The sequence below is a fragment of the Herpailurus yagouaroundi genome, unplaced genomic scaffold, assembly GCF_014898765.1.
Source record: "Herpailurus yagouaroundi ecotype Mexico unplaced genomic scaffold, PumYag 29, whole genome shotgun sequence".
Classification (NCBI taxonomy): domain Eukaryota; kingdom Metazoa; phylum Chordata; class Mammalia; order Carnivora; family Felidae; genus Herpailurus; species Herpailurus yagouaroundi.
This window is the reverse complement of record NW_024412377.1, coordinates 49,212,636-49,234,485: the sequence shown is the minus strand read 5'-3', so window position 1 is coordinate 49,234,485 and position 21,850 is coordinate 49,212,636. Positions and strand designations below refer to the sequence as shown.

The window sequence follows — 21,850 nt, the reverse complement described above, 5'->3', positions numbered from 1 at the left end:
ATGGGTATTAGGAATCATCTTTTCTGTTTATATGATTTGAACCATTAATTGTTAATTAAGTGACTACGAACTTTGAGTTGACAGAATAAAACGTATATGCCCTTCCGTCTTGGAATTAATATTTAAAAGAAAAAAAAGATTTCTCTACCTCACCATTTAGAACATAAAAATATAAAGTTTGATAGAGAGCTTCATCTTCCCAATCCGAAACTAAATTAGCTCTATTTTGGGCCAAAAATAGGTAAGCTTCCTATAAGTTAGTCCTGCCTCAGTCTCTTCCCATAATTAATTTGACGTAGAAAAAAGGTGACCGGTAATACTGTCAGTTTTTCACCTAGGCCTATCACTTTTTTGTTTCTAACACATTTAAGAACATTGTTGCTCATGTGTATTTTTAATGTAATATAGTTTCCCTAAAACAGATCATTAGGTACTTGAAACAGGAACAGAAAATAACTCTCTGTTGCAGACATGTCCCTTTGGACTCATTCTGTCTTCTCTAAGCTCTGACCGTCCCCTGGTCATTTTGTATACACAGACAGGCTAGTGTTATGTGTACTTAGCTACATATGGGGGCTCCCCAGTTCCCCCAACCCATATCTGAGGTTGTTTATATTTGGATTATACTGGGATCTCAGAACTCCTGCACTGGAACCGTGTAAAGATTTTCTATTTCTTACCTTGTGATTATTACAAAATAATATCTTCACCTTTTTGCTTCTTTGCTTCCTTGCTCTCAAAGAAAAAATACTGTATGTACTTAATTAACTATTAAAGGATGCTTTTAACAGGAAAATTTCTTTCTTTTATGTCTAAGCATCACATAAAAGTCAGTTCTTGAATTAAGCAAAAATGTTTCTCTTAAACAATGTTAAATATGTTTTGGAGTTTTTATTTGTTTAGGGGAGTAAGAAGTTTTTGGATTATTTGCCTATGTAGTTATTTTATTCTTTAGCTTTTTTAAAGTAGCTAGAGCAATTTAATGTGTTTTTGAAAAGGAATTGCTATTTGCAGCTCATTTTCTCATTCCGATTGCTTGTAACCCTCTTTTTACCAGCACAATATGTAATTAGATAAATTTAGAAAATTGAATAAGTTCTCAGACTCAGTCACTGTGAACTAATTGCAGCATCTGCATTAGAGAGTTGAACATCCTGTGTATTTGCATCACATTCTTGTAAAATTAGTTTTAATGTTATATATATTATTCAAAGACTTAACTGACCAATGTTAACTATTTTATGTCTTTTCATTCTGACCTTAGATGGTGCCTTGCCAGTAAACCAGTATTTTTGGTATTCATTCAGCAGGATGTCCATCACACTAATCAGTTTAGTTTCGTCTTCTGTACTTTTTACTATAAATTTGTCTTTTCAGAGTCTTATCATGCTTTTATTGAAATGTACACTCACATTATTGGAAAACCACTCATTTTTATAAAGCCATCTGGTTAAAATTTTGTCATGTTCTCTTTAAGTTGGTGGTCACTTTCAAGTCTAGTAGACATATTTTGAAATCTTCTTACAGAAAATTTTGGCTTTGTAGTTTTTGCAGGCATTTCTGCAAAATGGTTTTGTTCAGTCTCCAAAGGGCTTTTTGCCACCAGAATTTGTTCACCAAAGGTCAACACAAAGGCTCAGGCACTTTTTGATTATTTTGTTACTTTTCATTGCACTTTCTCCTTTCTCTCCAGCCTGTCTTAATTTTCATTGTTTTCTTCTTTTTGACCTCATGTGATTTCTCTGTACCTTCTACTCTTGTCTTTTTAGTTGTGTTTGGGCACAGAAATGGAGAGGTTCTATTTGGTGCTTACAGTTTTTCTCCATGTGTTAGGTCCCTATGGTCAAGGACTAAAACAAATCTTGACATTTTGGGGTCTTTGTTTACTGCCATGATCTATTCTTTTTATTCTCAAATTCACACAGAGTCTCCCCAGGTTTTGCCAGTCCCAGCATATGTTTGGACATAGTGTTTGAATAGATCATCGCTGTTCTGAACTGCGTGAGCATATTTCATGATTCTTGTCTGTGTACTTTCAGATAGTTAGAATACCCTTTTCTCTTTACAGTAATTAAAAGATGCTTTCATATGCTATGAAATCCATTGAGTTATTTTTCTAGTATGACATTAAAGATCGACAGTTATTTTCAGCATATTTACAGCATATGGGACATGTAGCATTCAGAGTGGTGTTGGTGTCTCTTAGAGTTGGTATTTTTCAAGAGACTATTGCTGTTCAATACTTTTTCTGATAATTGAAGAACCATTAAGAGACAGGAATGAAATATAATGTCTTATGTGACTTTTGTAAAAACAAAAAGATTTCCATTTCTCTTTGGCTTATATAGCCTGTGTTGGTTTTTGTGTTTTCCTCTACTCTTTTAAGAACTTCCTGATGTGCTGTGCTGTGCATTAAGGTTGTGTAAGTTTTCATAAACAAAAGCTTTTGAATCTGCATTCCTGCCACTTAATGACTGGCACTACATGCTGTGCCTTGCTGTAATTGTGTTGATTCAGCACTGTGGGAGCTTTCTGTTTTCCTTTGAAAACTATTTTATTATGAGGAAAAGCTTCAGAAATAAGGACTATAGACACCTTTTGAATTTAATGCCCTTAGAGTTGCCTTTCCTTTTAATGCTTTATATAGGTGAAAGATATGATCCTGAACCCAAATCAAAATGGGATGAAGAGTGGGATAAAAACAAGAGTGCTTTTCCATTCAGTGATAAATTAGGTGAACTGAGTGATAAAATTGGAAGCACAATTGATGACACCATCAGCAAGTTCCGGAGGAAAGATAGAGAAGACTCTCCAGAAAGATGCAGGTAGTAACACTTTGTCTCCTGGGTCTCTTGGAAAGGGTGCTAAACTTACGTAGCTGGGTTTTTGTTTATCTGAAGTTTAGTTGTTGTTGTTGTTGTTTTCTCTTAAAAGATTTTTAGTTTTTAGAGCAGTTTTAGGTTCACAGAAAAATTGTACACAAAGTAACAGGGTTGCCATGTTAACCTCCCATGTTGCACACGCACATGCACACACACAATTTCTCTTGTTATTAACATCTTGTATTAGTGTGGTACATTTATCATAACAGTTGAAAACCAATATTGATATACTGTTAATAACTAAAATCTATTGTTTGCATTAGGCTTCACTGTGGTGTGTAGTTCAGAAATGCATTATATCCGCCGTTATTGAACCGTACAGGCCTAGTTTCACTGCCCTAAAAATGCCCTTTGTAGAAACACGGAATGATTCGTGAATTTGCATGCCATTCCTGCATCGGGACCATGATAATCTTCTCTGCATTGTTTCAGTTTTACATTTGCTGCTGATGTGAGAGCACTGTGCAACTATTTTTCAGATGCTAGGTCAAACATTGTTTGTAATTAGTATCAATACACTGTCTGTATTGTTGTCTGTGTCCATTTATTTCTAAAGTTGATCACATTTTCTGTATGTTTTTCTTCAGGCTATTTATTGAAATTTTTTTTCCCCAGTGAGAGCTTTCACAGCTTATTTTGCATTTGGGCATCAGATGACCCAGCCATCTAAGTTATTGCTGAGGGATAGTGAAGCATATTAAGTTTAAACAAAAGTTCAAGTGTTTGAAATATAACTCTGTGACATTTTATTAGGACTCCATGCCAGTGTATACAGGAAAAAAATCTAAATGATTTTTTAAGCTAAAATGTTTTTGAGTCAGATCTGTATTAGGGTATTTGTATTTAGTTTTATGTAGAACAATATTTGGAACTTTTCAACATTCACTTTTTGTTTTTTGTTTTTGAGGGAAATGAGGGCTCCGTTTCACTATATAATGAAAAGTGAATTTCATTTGTAAAGCAATTTTTACTAGTTCTTTGTCATTTGTGCCTTACAGTATTTCTGTTAGATAGGCTAGATCAAGAACTTTACCTTTATTTTTTAGAAGTAAAACCTGAAGCCTAATCAGACTATGGAACTTGCCTTAAGTAAGTTTGTGATGGAACTGTTTGTTCAAGTGATTACCTATAACTAAATACCATCTTTTTTTTCCCTTAAAAAAAAAAAAAATCTTACCAGTTCAGATTTAGGGGTCATTAAAAAGAAGTAAGTATAAAAGCATAATTTTGAAACAGTTTTGAAATACGTAGTGTCTTTGGTATGTTTATATATTAAATCTCTGAAATGCCTGTCTTTTTCAAGACTGTTTCTGGAATATGATCTTTGAAGAGCCAGAATTTACTTTTAGTACTTTAAGTATATCCATTTTACAACTACATTTCAGGCTCTGTTATACTGAAGAGTATGCATATAATAGTAAATACTAAACTTGGAAAGCTGTGTCTATTCAAGTATTCTGTGGATATTCTACTTTTTTCTCTCATTAATGTTCTTGTGGCCTCTGTATTTACATTTTTAGCTTGGTTTAGAAAACATAGTGGCCATATATTCAGTTGCTATTTCCTAAAGAGATGTGGAGATCAGGTAGGTAGGCTGGTTAGAGATCTGACTGTGTATTCTTATGTTGTTACTTTCTCTCCTTTGCCCTTCTGTCCTCAGTTTTTCTTTCTTTGCTTTGTCTTTCTTTTTTTTTTCCTTTCTTCTCCCTTGATTTTCTTTCTTTTTTTTTTTTTTTTTTTTTTAATGTTGCCTCTAAGACAAGATCTGCTAGAGTCCCTAAATCTTTCATATAGAGTATTTGGGTTTAAAAGAGTAAAAATATAGTGTGTATTTTTATCATAGTAACTGAGGAGCACACCAGGGACTTTACATCTTTGAGTATTTGTGAGGGAAGAGTAGATTTTGAGTCAAAGTTGCATGTGACCTCTCTGGCATGTTACCAGAATGTCAGACTTACTAGTTCATTATTAAATTCAGGAATTCATGAACATTGATCAGATATTAAGTTTCCATTTCATTGGGTACTAGTCAGTTTTATATTTTTAACATATACCTTCCACTGAAATCAAATTGGACATCAGAAAGGTAAGAAATTTTAGTGGCAATCTGTAGGTCATTTGTTGCTGCGAGAAATTGGTAAGGGACAGGGGCTTTTGAACACTTAATCAGAACTTGTAGATTCCTGAAAATGCTTATAAATAAAAATACAGTTAACGTTTGTACTCTGTGGGAAGCTGTTCTTGATCCTTGATTTATACGGGTTCCAAATTGGTTTATATTTAAGTAGTAATTGCTTTAGATTTGTGTGGGTTAAATTAGTATAGTTTTAAGGAGAATTTTAAGTGTTTCATTTCAAAATATTCATAAATTAAACCATCTACTCCAAAATTAAGTAATGTAGATAATGGAACATATTTTAGGTAATTCCTCTGTCCTGCTTGCACTGGGAAAAAAAACCCAATTGCTTTATTACTGAAGAATAGATTAATGCTGATGTTTGTAATTCATGGCATATGAAAATACCCAGTTTTTTTTCTTTTTTTTTTTCTTTTTTTTTTTTTTAATTTTTTTTTTCAACGTTTTTTATTTATTTTGGGGACAGAGAGAGACAGAGCATGAACGGGGGAGGGGCAGAGAGAGAGGGAGACACAGAATCGGAAACAGGCTCCAGGCTCTGAGCCATCAGCCCAGAGCCCGACGCGGGGCTCGAACTTACGGAACGCGAGATCGTGACCTGGCTGAAGTCGGACACTCAACCGACTGCGCCACCCAGGCGCCCCCCCCCAGTTTTTTTTTTCTTATTGTGTATGTTTTTCTTTTGCCCTATTAAGATAAAAAAATCATTTTGAATATGCCTAAAAAGGAATTATTTCAAAGCATTTTAAATATACTTTTTTCCTCTAAAGCAGTTTTCATAGTTATGTAAAAGTTTGTTTCCTCATGCTATAGTAAAATAGAGCACTGTTGTACTGTGCAATACCTCCTTTTTTTTTTTTTTTTTACATTTACAGATGAGAATTTAGTCATTTGAATATAGTTAGGATAGTGGTTGAAAAGGTATCCATTGGAATTGTAATAATTTATTATGTATTTGTATTAGTATATAAGAGTCAGTGACAGAATTGTTATTTAAGTGGGACTGTAGTTTGCACACAATCCATTTCAAGAAAGTGGTTGTCAAATGCAGATGTTTAAGCTCGCAGTCTCATCAGTTGATTCGGATATGGTAATAATCCTGCCATTTTATTTTTTAATTAAGCTTTAAATCTATAATGCATAAACATTTGAATAATTTCAGGCTTTTTTTATTTGTACACATTTATGTAAATATGTTTTTTTAGCAGTGTTTTAGACTTACCTAGGGAATTGAGTGGGTTCCCATTTCCCCTCCCCAACACATATATAACATTATTCAGATAGCTTAGATAATATTCTATTGATCTCTGTCAAATAGTCAAAGTATGGAATTTTGGAGTCACTGCATTTGAAATTCTTTAGCTCAAATCACTGAGGGCTCCATTTTAAAATAATCCCTCATCTTATTATTTTGCTTCATTTTTAATATCTTTTAGCGACAGTGATGAGGAAAAGAAAGCAAGAAGAGGCAGATCTCCCAAAGGTGAATTCAAAGATGAAGAGGAGACTGTGACGACAAAGCATATCCATATCACACAGGCCACAGAGACCACCACAACCAGACACAAGCGCACAGCAAATCCTTCTAAAACCATTGATCTTGGAGCAGCAGCACATTACACAGGGGACAAAGCAAGTCCAGATCAGAATACTTCAACTCATACACCTCAGTCTTCACTGAAGGTGGGAATGGCATGAGTTTACACATTGAACACAGTTTTATTCTTATGAATTACTTTTAGAATTACTGAGTTAGTAGGGTTGGGCGTTTGTAGGCAGCCATATTAATTATAGATCATTTGGCCTGTATTACTCAGAGTCATTAATAAAAAGAAATCTCTTTGGGGAAAAAAACCTGTCCAATTGCTGAATGATTGTGCACTTTCTGTGAAAGTAGAAATGACACTTTTGGTTCATTTGGGAAGGGTGGCGAATCAGAATGTAGCGCATTTGTTCCTTTCTAAGAACATCACTGGTTGCCAAATACAGTAAGATTCACTAAAGAAAATGGGAGTATTTTAGAAGATGTAAGAAATGACAAAAGAGGACCAAGTAGATATACAGAGGAGACAGTCCCATTTAATACAGAGTCGTTGCCTATAAAGAGAGGCTTATTTGCCTGGTGGTCACTACTGATCAGTGGCAGCACTGCCTTCTTCTACCTTCTTCATTTATTTTTTATTCACCCACAGAAAATGAAATCTACTTAGTAGATACCTGGCCACAAGCTAGTGTTTTGTCTGTCTCCCCCCCACTAGTGTTTACCTGGCTTTGCATCAGAAGCAGCTAAAAACTAGGGAAGACATTTTTCTAATGTATCCTGCAAATTGTAGTTAACTCAACTTTTGCCAAATACCTTCTTTGTATAATTTCACCCATCTTTTTAGTTTTGATGAAAATCTCAGAATTAGAACTCAACTTTAGTTGTAGTTAAAAAGAGGAAATGGCTCTTTTAGTGTTTTGTGGTCCTTTTCCCTGCTGTGGAGACAGTTCGCTTACTCATGGCCATATTCAGGATGTGGTAGATCGTTATAATTAAAGCCTGATACATAATGGCTGTTATAAGGAAAATTCATGTAAGCCTACATGGGGAAAATCATCCAAACTGTATAACTTTTTTAATGATAAATTAAGACTTTTGTATCTTAAAGGATTTTAAATATCAGTTTGTAGTATAGACTAAATACATGTCACTCTGCCATAAATATTTTATATTTATAGTGTAAGCTGTGTGATTTTTTTTTTTTAATACAAAAAAAACATCAAGGAGGCCAGAGTTTTTGGAAAATTATTCAATTGCTTGGATCTCTTTTAATCTCAAAACCTTTTTGAACCAGCATATAGTACTTCAGGGCTCAAATTAACATACCTAGAAACTTACAGTGTTTCCCTATTGCCTGGCGTTTCTGTTCTAATTTGTCATATACGTATTGAACACACAGGACATACACATCAAGGTGCTTAGGACTATAGGGAAGAGGAAAAATAGTATTATAAACTCCAGCCCCACATTTTAGTTTGAGAACTAAATGTGAAGCAATTAGATGTGAAGGTATATTAAACAACATAGAATGACTTGTGTGGTATACAAACAGTAATCAAAGAATCATCGAATCTAAAATCATAGAATTTTAAAGCTGGATAGGATCTTGGTCTCTAATCTAGTGGATCTCATGCCTAGTGGTTCTTATGCCTTAGAATTCTCAAGCGAGCTTTGTCAGACTTGTATAGGCCAAGATCCCACCCTGGGCAGTTATGACTCAATATGTTCTGATGGGCTGGGGCATAAGTATTTTCTAATGCTTCTTAAATGATTCTGATATATAGCATTAAGATTTCAGTGGGATCTGGAAGGTATATTTTCCATAGTGAAATGCAGTTAAGAAAAGTGAGTTTGGGAAAACAGTGTAGAGGTTAGGGATTTTACGTGCTGTGGATAGAATTACTTAAAAATAACTATCTCTCCATAAGGATTCAAGGTCACATCTCTTTCTTCAGAAATCTAAATGTACCTTTATTAAGATATTACAGGTATTACAGAATTAGAGATGAATAGAGCAGATTTAGGATAAATAGTATAAATTATTTTCTGAACTTAGTAAGTTCTGTGTGTGTTTTCAGACTTCAGTGCCTAGCAGTAAGTCATCTGGTGACCTTGTTGATCTGTTTGATGGCACCAGCCAGTCAACAGGTAAGCTTCCACATTGGCTTCTTTCTTCTTAGTAGTCTCGATTTCAGAATAATTTTTCAAAATGCCATATAAATGATAGAATGAAAAATAAAATTCTTTGCATTGGATTTATTTTTAATGTGAGATTAGTGAGCTTTGAGCATTGTTTGGGGAAAATTGTTTATTGCCTACAATAGAGAAGTGTGCTTAAATATTTGACCAATGATTCAGTAATATCTGTCTCCTTAATTTCTTAGTGCTGAGTATTTGGGGTCCTTTGCTTTCTCTATAAGCAAAATGTACTGTGCTCTGCCCATTTTACTCTTTACTTAAATCTTAATTCTGGCTCTCAACATCAGCTGTGGTAGTTCATTTCAACTTTCGTTCAGTTATGCAATAAGTATTTATTGAACCAGACACTGGTCTCAGCGCTTGAGGTATAATGTTTAGTGAAACAAAGTTCTTGCCCTCGTGGGAAGGTCAGGTGGAGGAAGTAATCATTAATCAAAGAGTCACACATAGTTATCTAGTGATAAACATGCTGAGAGCTTTGGAGGAAAGGGGCATTCTATGAAAGTAGGTAACTACCTACCTGACATATTTTAAGGGGGCTGTAAGCAAAAGAATACTTTCTTTACCAAGATTTTCTTATAGTTGGGATTAGTGATTTTTTCAATTAGATTTTCAGTAAATGCCAGATTTTGAGTTATTACCTACATATTGTTTTCAAGAAAGTTGATATTTTAGGTTGCATTTAATGATTATGTAGTTCTAACAAAGTCCTATGCTGCAAGTCAAAACAGCTTAAGAAATACAATTTTTGTTCAAAGACTATCTTTCCCAATCTGTTTAAAGTTTATTTCACATTAAAACGTAAATGGCAAGATTGGTGTATAAGCAATGCAAAGTAAATCTATTGTTCCTTGATATGTGTAGTGATTTTTCAAAAATGAATTGTTTTGAAATTTACATTAGTGTTTGAGTGGAGGTCTGTGATGGAAATTACTTTTCATTGATAGTTAAAGACATGTAATTAATAGAAAATCTTCTGTTATCTTCTCCTTGTTCATTATTGTAAAATTCTTGGACTCAGAGTGAACTTCATGGGGCATCTGGTTCAACCAAGTTTCTGAGCGTCTTCAGTTCCTATTCCCTTTTTTCTATAACTCTAACTCTTTCTAAAATTATACTGTAAACTCTATTGAACTGTCATGCCAAAGGTTACAAACAACTACATCAGTGGTTTAACAATTTATGTGCTATCTTTCTGTATGTTTAAAATTTTAACTGTAGTATTAACTGTTAGTTAGCATGTGGTCCTATAATTCAGACATAGTGTCACAGAATATCAACTATTTTGGACTCCCTGGCATGAAATATTAAGGACCCCTTTTCATGCATTTGTGGAAAGTTTTAATGGAGCAATCAGAGAAAAATTAACTAGGAAGGTCAGATAAGTGATGTAACTTTTTTCCTCCGTGATACCAAGATTGCTTTGAACAGAGAGAATTATTAGATACCAACATGCTTCCTTTGCTTGGCAAGAAACTGTTGAGTGGTTTTTCTTCTCCAGTGCAAACAGTAGGTTGACTAATTAAATAGAAGTAGCGATTAATATTAATACAATAATTGAGACAAAACTTGAATGAAATCTGGAAGGCTTCTTGCCTTAAATGTTTGTTTTATCATAGCATTCTCTAAAAACAAGCTGAATGTGGGTTGACATCAGAATTATTTTTTTAAAGTTATTTGAAATAGTATGTTTAACCAGTTTGTGTAGACCCCCCCCCCAAATCAGCACATAAATTTTGTTACTCCAAATCTCTATTTAAATACTTTAGTAATATATTTTATTTTTGTTTTGTTTTTAAGTTTATTTATTTTGAGAGAGAGAGCTTGCATATGCGTGTGTGCAGGTGGGGGAGGGGCAGGGAGAGAGGGAGAAAGAGAATCCCAAGTAGGCTCTGCACCATCAGCACAGGGCCTGATGCAGGGCTCAGTCTCATGAACCATGAGATCATGACCTGAGCCCTATATCAAAAATTGGACACTGAGCCACCTACTTAACCACCCAAGTGCCCCTTTAATAATATATTTTAAATTGAATTCAGCAGTGGAAAAAATATTGGATATTAAATCTTTAGTACCTGCACACGAAAAAGTCTAAGAATCAACCATATTAGCATTGCTATTCGGCATGCCATTTGGGTGTCGTTTACCAGATGTGCCTATACTTACGATATTACTATCATGCAAGTAATATGGGCATGAACTGTAAACCTAAGCAGATATGGTGGCATCTGTACCTCTCACCAGATAAATACCTCCTTTGAGAATATGCTCAGGTTTTCTTTTTTTTATGTGTTACTACATCCTTTTTGTTAACATCTTCAAAAGCATGTGTGGTAAAATGATTGTAGAATATCTACCAAGTTTTAAAATACACATGTGAAACCCATTCGCCAAGATTGATTTGAGAGACTGTCTTGATACATATCCCACTATGGTGATGTTCTTATAAAATCTGCACTGAAGGATATTTTGGTGACTTTTACATATAGTACATTTCTAAGTAAACATTTTTCAAAATGAATAATTCCAAGTGTTTAGAAAATAAACCAACTAGAATGCCAAAAACATCCCATTTCATTTTTTAGTATATCTCCTCTCTTTAAAAGTCTGCATTGTCTCCTTTGTTCCTTTCTAATTAAGGAATTTAAGTCTTGATTAACGTACTATTCTGTAAGTTAATAAATAAGGTTGAAGAGAAAATACACCATACTCAGTGCAAATAGAAAGACATTACCTGACTTGCAGTATGTTTTGAATTCTTTTTTTTTAGTTTTAAAGTTTTTTTAAAGATTGAAGTATGTCAAATTTAAAATTTTTATTACATTTGTATTTGAACCTGTTGCCTTGTACCTAGTAATCACAAAAATTAGTTGAGGATATTCACTTGAATATGAACCATGTTGTTATATATTCAGTACACCAATTTATGTATTAGAATTTCCATGGGAGTTATCTGTAGTTTAAGCCAAGCTTACTAAAAATAAAAAGGTTTAACATTCTCTTCACTAATTGAAAGTAATGCATGCTCATTTTAGAAATTTGATAGAAAACAAGTGATTCGCCATGACTTGGATACATAAACTGTTAATAATTTGGGTGAATACTCTTTTTTTAAATATACTTTCTATGTATTCAGTCAATATATTTGTTTAAACATTTATTATGTGGCAAAATGTTTTCAGGCTTTTGGATAAGGGTTTTTTTTGTTGTTGTTTTTCTTTTTCCCCTGTGAACTGCTTTTCACCTGAAATCTCATGACTGTTTCCCTATGATCGTTGGTATTCCTTTACAGATTTTTAACTGCCTTATATCTTAATCCTGTATGGATATACTGTAATTTATTTAACCAATCAGTTTCTTATTTGGGGAGTGTTAGGTTTTGGGGGGTTTTTGTCCAAATTTTTCTCTATTATAGTAGTGGAATCATATCTTTCAGAACCATCCAGTTTGGTAAGGAGAAAATAACATTTCATTTAATTTTGCATTTGTTTGGTGAGTTTGAAAACTTCCCATGTTTTTATAGACCAGTTGTAACCTGTGTATTCATATTCCTTTGTCCATGTCTTTGAGTAGGAGTATTTATCCTTATTGTTTTATATTTAAACTTCTTACGTATATGTATTAATCTTTGTCATAGATTTATAATTTTTTGCATTTTGTCATTTTAATTTTGTACTTAACTAGAATTCTTCTTGCAGAAGTTTGTTTTTTATATTGTAATCTGGATTAAGTTCTTTGTTGAAGAAAATTTCCATTTGTAGCTTAAGCGCTGTCTAGTTCAGCTATATTTTTCCTGTTCACAGTATTGCTTTGGAAAATACATGTTCCCAGCTGGTGATTGTAAATAACCTCCTTGCTGTCCTGAAAAGGCAGATGGAAATGGTTCATTTATAATGACAGCTCTCATGTGGGAATCTTGAAGAATAGCTCTTGTTGTGAAATTTAGCAGTCTTCCACATGCAGCAGTTTTTGGTGCACTCTTTTATTTAAATTCCCTTAGATAGAAATTATCTGGGAAAATGGTTCAGTATAGAAAATTTGTGTTGAATTTAAGATATTGATATGAATAACATCATACATCTAGGTAGGGACAGTCCTCCCTAAAGAGAGAAACTTTTCCTAAAAGAAATAAAGAGATTTTGAATTGTTGAGATAGTTTTCAGAGTTGAAGGTCACATTGTGTAAAACCTATGTAGAACCATAATTTGTGGCACTTCAAAAGATTAGAGAAAATTTTAAGCCCTTTTCAAGAAAAGGTGACTTCCTTTTGTAAAATATTTATGTGTGTTTCCATTCTTTACTTGCAGTGTTTGTAAATTGGTTATGTTGAAATCAGACTCCCTATAGTATGAAGAGGTAGAATATTTGCTATAGATAAATTATAAGTACAGTATAATTTCAGTTTAGATGTTAGAATGTAGGACAGTGGAATAACCAAAGTAGGTAATTATCTGAAATATCAAATTAGGATATGACAAAAATAAAACATCTTACCCAGTCTGAAGTTAGGATCCTGTAGTATTCAGATGCCTTTTTCTGCATCATGCATTTTCTTTGTAGCCCAGACTGGAAAAGATTTGAAAATCCCTAGCTGTTTTACCATAATAAATTACATATTGATGTTTATTCACTGTCAGATGAAGCAAATTAAAATAATCTCCAATTTTCAAATCCCTTAATGTTACCATAAATGATTAACTGTCATTCTGTTACCTAACAGTATACTTTGATCAATATTTTTAACATGAAGGAACAACACAGAAGACAAATTTATGAATATAAAGCAGCAGCCGTTTGCAACATTCATTTCCCTGCTAGCTTTTATTAATATATGTCCTTGTTTATATAGCTTAAAAATATAGCTCATGGATTTTTTATGCCCCTCCCCTCATTTTATCATGTTGTATGTATCTTCAAAGAAGAGAAAAACAAATCACTGTATTATTATCCTTTGGATAAAGCAAAAGTAGCTAGATGAGCTGTAGTGTTGGTAAGAGCGGAGAAACTTGGCCTTGGTAGGAGTTAGTTCATGGTGAATAAGGATATATGTGAATATGTGCATCTGTAATGAGGTAAAAAAATGAGAAATGTTTATGCCTGCTGATAGTTGCCTACAGTAAATGTGCATTAAAAAGAAATACCAGGTACACATGTATAAGAAACTGATTTGTTCCTTGTATTACTGCTGGCCATTTATTAAGAAGGGGAGATGGTTCTAGTTTAATTAACCCAGTTGAGTGTAGCAGATGGGGCAGAATGTCTTGCAGCGATAAGACAATTCAGAAATGGCACCAGATGTTGGAAGCTGTCCCCGGTGGTATTTGAGTGCAGCCCAGATGTTCCAGTCCCACCTGGCTAGTTTCTAAGCACTGCAGGCTAAGCAGCTGTGATGTAACCTATATAATGTTCGCATAACACTAAAAGCACCATAATTGAACTGCCGCTCTAAACTTCTAAGGTTGTGACTCTTAAGAGGTGAAATCTTTAAGGACAAAGAAAAATAAGGACAGGTATTTAAGGTTTTAGATCCTTTGGCTGTTGCTATTCCATTGATAACTGAATTGACAGAAATGGAATATTAAAATTGAGTGTAATATTACCGTTCAATTTGTTAGTGAAAGTAAATATTTGTAACCACATAGTGTTTACAAATTAAAAAAATTTTTTTTAATTTTTTTAACATTTATTCAGTTTTGAGAGAGAGAGAGAGACAGAGTGTGAGTTGGGGAGGGGCAGAGAGAGAGAGGGAGACACAGAATCCGAAGCATGCTCCGGGCTCTGAGTGGTCAGCACAGAGCCAGACGCGGGGCTCGAACTCAGGGACTGCGAGTTCATGACCTGAGTCGAAGTCAGACGCTCAACTGACTTGAGCCACCCAGGCACCCCACAAATAAAAATTTTTATCAGAATGTGATGTTATGCACACAGAGATTGATTTGCAGCCTTTGGATCTCATTTCAAACCTACAGAAAATTTGCCACATTTTCTTTATCTCTGTAGATCTTTTGTTTTTAATTTGCTGTATACCATTTGTTTATTGTGTACCATTTGAGAGAAAATTGGAAATACCAGGACATTCTGCCCCCAGGATACTTCAGCATATAACTTCTTACAACAAGGACATTCTTCTTTATAATAATTACAATACAGTTATCATACTTGGGAAGTTTAACATTTAAACAGTATTGTCTAGTATACAGACCATATTCAAATTTTCCTGATGTCTCAATTATGTCACTTCAGGATAGCACTTTTTTAAAAATCCATAATCCAATCAGGGATCATGCATTTCATGTACTTGTCATGTTTCCTTAGACTCCTTTAATCTCTAGTAGTCCCAGCCTTTTTTGTCTTTTATGATGTTGACATTTTCTGAAGAATCTGGAGAGTTGTTTTGCAAAATGTCACTCACTTTGTAATTTTTCTGATTCATTCCTTATGATTAGATTCAGGTTAAATATTTTTGGTGGGAATTCTTAACACAGGTGATGATCTCCTTTTGAGTTCCTTGCATTAGAGAGCCCATGAATACTATTTTATCTGATTACTAGTGACATTAAATTTAATCAGTTGTTTAGGATGATATCCATTCAGTTTGTCCAGTGTAAAAGTAGTTTCATTCCTTTGTATTTACCAAGTAGTCTGTGGGATGATGTTTAGCGATTATGTATCTTATTCCCTAGCAACATTTTACCCAGGTTTTAGCATCCACTGAAGATTCTTACAAAGAGCATAATTGACTGGATAAACCACAGGTCCACACTATGTTCAGGCAATGTAAGTGAGGGATAACTTTAATCACAAATGTGGTGTCAATTACTTACAAGATAAAGAACTGAGAAATGTAAGAGTTTGTGGTAGTTTAAAAGGAACATGGTGACATGAAAACCTAGATCTACAAACTAGCTTTTCTAATGGCTCTGGAGCCTCTAATATTGGGTAGTTTTTAAGTGTGGTGCTAAAATGGCTTCCTGAAATTGCTGTCAGTGGTTCTGTGGTTTTATCAGTTTAACTTTTCTTCATGCTTAATTTCTAGGAGGATCAGCTGATTTATTTGGAGGATTTGCTGATTTTGGCTCAGCTGCTGCATCAGGCAGTTTCCCCTCCCAAGGTATGATACAATTTGGTCAGAAATCTAGGAGTTATCAAAACCAAATAACTCCCTTCCCCACCAGATCAGCTTCATTTTGGTATTTTACTCCTTGTAGTATTTATCATTCCTAAATCCTAAAGGATTTATTCACAAAAGTATTTTACTGGGTCAGTGTCTTAATGTGCCAAATGGATTAATGTGGTTGTAAACAACTCAGGCAGGCACACCTAAATAAAATTGCCCTTATTCATAAGTGACTCTTGTTTAGTTTTGGGGGGCAGGGCAGTTTGGGTGGGGAGTGTGAATAAGTGTAAATAATCTCAGTGGGATGAATATTATGGTTTATGTTTAGCTTATATGTTATGATCCCAAGGATGGGATTAGGCAGACTATCTTAGTAAAATTTATTTCTTTGTGATTTAAATATATTAAGAGGATTTCTGTAAAAAAATAAACTTCATTTTGACACATCCTTAAATAGTGAGCAATTGAACCTCAGGCAAAACTTCTCTTCATGTCAGATTAGAAATTTTTAAAATGCCCTAGACTTATCATAGTGGTCATTTTGCAGTATATTCAGATATCAAATCTTTATGTTGTATACCTGTAATTAACAACGTAGGTTTAAACATCAGGGATTGAAATGAAGCGCTTGTCTTTTTTTTCCCTTTCTTCGTTACTATTTTTTACCTTACTGTCCCTGCCATATACTATGGTAGCTGTTTAACTTTGGAAAAGCTTCTGAGCCTCCCAACTTTAGAATCAGGAACATCACTTGACATGGTTCTTTATAAGGACAGAGTAATGTCTATAAAAGTGTATAGAAAGGGACTAAGTTCATTAAGTGTCCTTTCTTCTTTAAGTTATAAAGGAGTTGGCTGTAAGGTTTTTTGTATAAAATCTTATCAGTCTGAAGTTTGAGAGTATGGAAATTTAGTTATAACTTTTAAACATGAAGTGAGGCAGGGAGAAAAATGTAATTTAGCTGAATGAGCCTTACTCATTTCAGGTACAGTAACCATTCGATTAATGGAATTAAAATTTATATTTACTGATGCCTGATTGAGGTTTGTGAGGATTTAGGAAGAAAGATGCATCGGTTTTAATCATCTGGGGTTTTGATAGCCTACTTGTGTAAATTCTGAGTATTTCCCAGAAACCAGAATTGTGGAGTAATTAACTTCATTTCAAAAGCATGGTTATGCCCTCTAAGGGTTAATAACTTACTTTAGGCAAGTCAAGTGGAAGATAAACATTGCCCTAATTTTACAGACTGTCTGTGTAATTCTCAAAAGTTTTTATGTATATAAACTTGCCTACTATGCAAATAATTCGAATATGTTAATGTTGCTAAGTGATACATCTCTTCATCTGTATGCATGTGATTAATATAACCTGATCACCATTACGCAAGGGGCTGAAACTGTTGCAACAATGATTAATCATTTCTGAACAATATATGCCCTACTAGAAATCTCTTCTTCCTATGATTAATCATCTCAGATAAAGTTTTCGGATGGGGCAACACATTTTGTCCCAGTTTCCATTCTTACTCTGTTTTATAGATCAAGCAAATAGAAAATCAGCATAAAGTATCTTTATCCAGCAGTCTTTCTTAAATTAGTTTAAATTGTTTAATATATAGAACTAATTGTAAAACTCTTAATTCAGTCTCTTTTTTGTAAAGAAGATCAAAGACATGTTTTATAATAAAACCCTGAGGTAATGAAGATTAGCCCAGTTCTTGTATTAAATTGTTGGTAGAGTGTGGATTTTCTAAGTGACTTATTTTCTTTTGAAGGGGCTTACATTTTAATATGGTAATAGAAGAAAATAATTTTAAAGACTTAATGTTATTGTTCTCTTTAGACATTTAGCATAGTGAGAGACAGTATTGCAATGGCTGGTTACCTTTAGGCTAGACAAAATGTATTTCCAAGTTGTAAGTGAACATGGAGTACAGAGTGACGGTGTTTTTCACTTGGCAGTATATACTGTTCTCTTTCAGATGACAGTTTATGTGTAGCTCTGTCTTCACCTTTGCTTTTTCAACTTCCATTAATTCTTATTTACTTGTCCCTTTCTTAAGGAAAGGTTTATTTACTTAGAATCATGCATAGTCTACTTAAAAAAGAACATTTTTAAGTATCAATTGCCTTTATATTTATTGTGTTCCAAATAGTAGATGTATTGCAGAATTTATAGAAGCGTGACTTACACTTTTTTCTGGCATACCTAAACGAAAGAGATGGCGGTACCTTTGGTCCTCCCCTGTGTTTTCACAATTAATCCATAGTAACAATAACAAATTATAAGTGGCACTTACTGTATATTATTTAGTCTTTACAACTTAGATTTTTTTTACAAAGTGAGACACAGAGAGGGTTATGTAACTTGCCCAGGGTCACTTAGCTAGTAAGGTACAAAATCCATGCTGTTAAGCATTGTAGTCCATCCGTCAATTAACCTCTTAACAACTTTTACATTATTGAATGCATTATATCTTAAACTTGTTGTAATTATCTTTGTCGTATTGAGGGTTTTTCCCTTTTTTTTTTTTTTAATTTTTTTAATCTTTATTTATTTTTGAGAGACAGAGACAGAACATGAGCAGGGGAGAGAGGGGGAGACACAGAATCCGAAACAGGCTCCAGGCTCTGAGGTGTCAGCACAGAGCCCAACACAGGGCTTGAACTTAGGAATCGTGAGATCATGACCTGAGCCAAAGTCAGACTCCCAACCACCTAAGCCACCGAGACGCCCCTTCCCTTTGTTTTAAATATTAGCATTGAGTTCCTCTCTTAAGACTATACCCTGCTTTTTATTTAAATAAATAAATTGAGGGGCGCCTGGATGGCTTAGCTGGTTAAGCGTCTGACTTTTGGTTTCAGCTCAGGTCATGATCTCACAGTTGGTGAGTTTGAGCCCCGCATCAGGCTCCACTCTGATAGCATGGAACCTGCTTGGGATTCTTTCTCTCCCTCTCTCTCTGCCCCTCCCCTGCTTGCTCTATCTCAAAATAAATAAACTTAAAAAATGTTTAAATAAATGGATAGATTAGATTAGATAGGTAGGTAGATGAAAGAGAGAGAGAGAGAGAGAATGGTCCCACTGGAAGCAAGCACTGTGCTAGGGTTATACCGTGGCTATCTATAGCCCTTGTGTTGTCAATGGAAGCATGGCCAAAAGAGTGAGAACTTCTTGCAGAAATTTACTAACCCTACTCTTAATTTTACTGAGTCCTTTTCTCTGTGCTTTTTTTTTTTCATTTTTTTATAAATTTAATGTCATGAATTTGGGTTTTTATTAACTTGAGACCATGTAAGTCATAGTTTGATTTCTCTTTGAACCTTTCCAAGTAATGAATGGGTGAAATGAGTTGAATTCTCTAATTTTGTTGAGTGTCTCTTCACATGAGGATTCTCGATCTCCCCAAAAAAACTTTTACCAGGTAAGTTTTCTTTTTCCTTTTCATATTTGTTGAGCTGGCAGCATATTTAATACGCAAACTCAGGTTGAAGAAACTTTTGATTGTAATTTCTACGTATCCCCCCAGACCTGCAATGAGGCGAATTTTACTTTATATGTGGATTTTTTTTTCCTTTGCCACCTTGTTAACATTTGTGGAATATTCGTGAGAAAAAATAATGTCCAGATGGAGATGGTATATGCAGATGTTAATCTGGGTGGACACAGATCGGCTCTAATTTGTTTCAGTTCGTAGACTGTTCTATTTGTTCTGTGCATTTCAGAAAGTTTCTTACCCCTGTTGTCCTTTCTTTCTCAGTTACAGCAACAAGTGGGAATGGAGACTTTGGTGACTGGAGTGCCTTCAATCAAGCCCCATCAGGTCCTGTTGCCTCCAGCGGTGAGCTCTTTGGCAATGCCTCACAGCCAGCTGTGGAACTTGTCAGTGGCTCACAATCAGCTTTAGGCCCGCCTCCAGCTGCCTCAAATTCTTCAGACCTGTTTGATCTTATGGGCTCCCAGGCAACCATGACATCTTCCCAGAGTATGAATTTCTCCATGATGAGCACTAATACTGTAGGCCTGGGGTTGCCCATGTCAAGATCACAGGTAAGTTGTCTGTGTCCCTTGCAGATTCCTCATCTTTGAGATTCCGTAACTGATGTAATGATAAATTAACATGAAATAGAAAAATAAGCCATACATAGGTTGTTTTGGCACATTGCATTTACCTTACATTTTTTTCCCCTACTATAGTCATTCAGGTTCTAGAGGGCAAGGCCTCTCACCCATCTTGTAGGCCATGCAAAGCGAAGCGCGATGCCTTACACAGAGGAGTCACTTCATAAAAATTTATTGAATTAATAAATAATTTTGTATTTAATAGTTTAATAAAAACTGTTTTTAAGAAGGAATAGAGCTATTGCTTCACCTGTGGCCTATATTCACTCAGTAAAATCTCTGATCCTTAAAGAGGTGTCACTCAATGGTTATAGGCAATCGTTACTAATATAGAAAATCAGTCTCTAAAATGACGAATACTCTTCCCTATTTTGGGCCTGTTCTACATTATGTAATCTTTATATAGGCTCTTCTTTCAACTCTCATTTTCATACAGGAAAACCACTAAATGGGAATTTTTTAATTCACTTTTTTACAGTTAAATCTAAATTACCTAGTATTAATTTGGAATTCAGACAAACACAGGGTTAGAATATATCTGCCTGAGTTATACCAGGAGCTTGCTGTTTTTGATTCGAGCAATTCTGAATATTTTTTATGATACTAATTACTCATTTTAATATGTAGATTCTCCTCTTTGGGTGTTGGGATGGAGGAAGAGAAGAAAGAAACAGAAAGGTGACTGTTGTGCATAACAAGTGGACCTAATATTAAGAAAAGGACATGAAGGGCACACCAGTACCATTAAATTGAACGGTGCACCACTAAATAAGCCCAAGCCAGTTGATTCTTTGAGAGTCTTTCATGTGGTCTAAGTGTAAAGCCAGTCTACTTACTTGCAGTCTTAATTGCAACTGTGTTGTAATTCTTTGCATTGGTACATTTTAAATTATTTTTCCTATTCCTTTTCATTTCCCTTCGTCTGCCCTTTTCATAGTTATCCTTAGTAACTACCAGGCATCCCTGCTTCTTTCTCCTGAATTTCTCCTTTCTCCTGAACTGGTCCACATATATCAAGTTCCGCTAGTGTTGCTCACTTTAGGCGATAGAAGTGTACATGGAGCAGGAACATGTCAGTCAAGATTTGTGCAATATAATTTGCTGCTTTGATGGTTTTGCTTTTTATAACATGAGAAATCATGTCCTATATTCTATCTTGTAAGAATAAATTTCCACTTGTATATTTCCTTAAAGCTGTACTAACCTGAAGTTGACAATGGCCCTGGGATGGTGGCTTCTAGACTTTGGGTGATGGCAGGGTAATTGTTCGTGTAAATACGTTGGGTTTTTTTTCACCCCAAACATGATTGGGGATTCAGAGGAACATTCTGGGGAAGCTAGTGATTCAGCTTGAAGAATTTAGCCTAGAACATTTGTGGTTCTTTTGGTTTCAAGAGTTTATTACTAAGTCTCATGTATATCTGGAGTTACTGTGATTAAATTGCCATTTGATAACCTTTATTGAGCAAATGTTTAATTTTTAGAGCATTTTTTTATTTTCCAGCCTTTGCAAAATGTTGGCACAGTGCTGCAGAAGCCTAATCCTCTCTATAATCAGAATACAGATATGGTCCAGAAGTCAGTCAGCAAAACCCTGCCCTCTACTTGGTCTGACCCCAGTGTGAACATCAGCCTAGACAACTTACTACCCGGTATGCAGCCTTCCAAACCCCAGCAGCCATCACTCAATACAATGATTCAACAGCAGAGTAAGTTACCATGAGACACCTTGCTTCTTTGTGCACTTGTAATCTTTACCCTTGTGCCAAGACTAGTGTAAGCCATGAAATAAAAATACATGACATTGATTGTACTAAAGGCAACTGTGTATCGCTTAGGATTGGGGG

At 34.7% G+C, this 21,850-nt stretch overlaps 1 protein-coding gene and 1 non-coding gene across 3 annotated transcripts in view; one reads left to right on the top strand and one right to left on the bottom strand.

Annotated features, from left to right (window-relative positions):
* Positions 1-21,850, top strand: part of CLINT1 (clathrin interactor 1) — a 59,068-nt gene that overhangs the window by 34,502 nt on the left and 2,716 nt on the right. The window contains exons 6-11 of one of the 2 annotated variants that reach the window (XM_040443394.1): positions 2,648-2,825; positions 6,456-6,702; positions 8,641-8,710; positions 15,798-15,872; positions 19,642-19,931; positions 21,562-21,712. In XM_040443394.1, the coding sequence (XP_040299328.1) occupies positions 2,648-2,825; positions 6,456-6,702; positions 8,641-8,710; positions 15,798-15,872; positions 19,642-19,931; positions 21,562-21,712 (1,011 nt within the window). Of the gene's footprint in view, positions 1-2,647; positions 2,826-6,455; positions 6,703-8,640; positions 8,711-15,797; positions 15,873-19,641; positions 19,932-21,507; positions 21,713-21,850 lie in introns of both variants that reach the window. The other variant, XM_040443388.1, reaches the window with a different exon arrangement.
* LOC121016946 (U6 spliceosomal RNA) lies at positions 3,238-3,343 on the bottom strand. Its single transcript, XR_005784544.1, has one exon. It is a non-coding gene; the product is annotated as a U6 spliceosomal RNA (small nuclear RNA).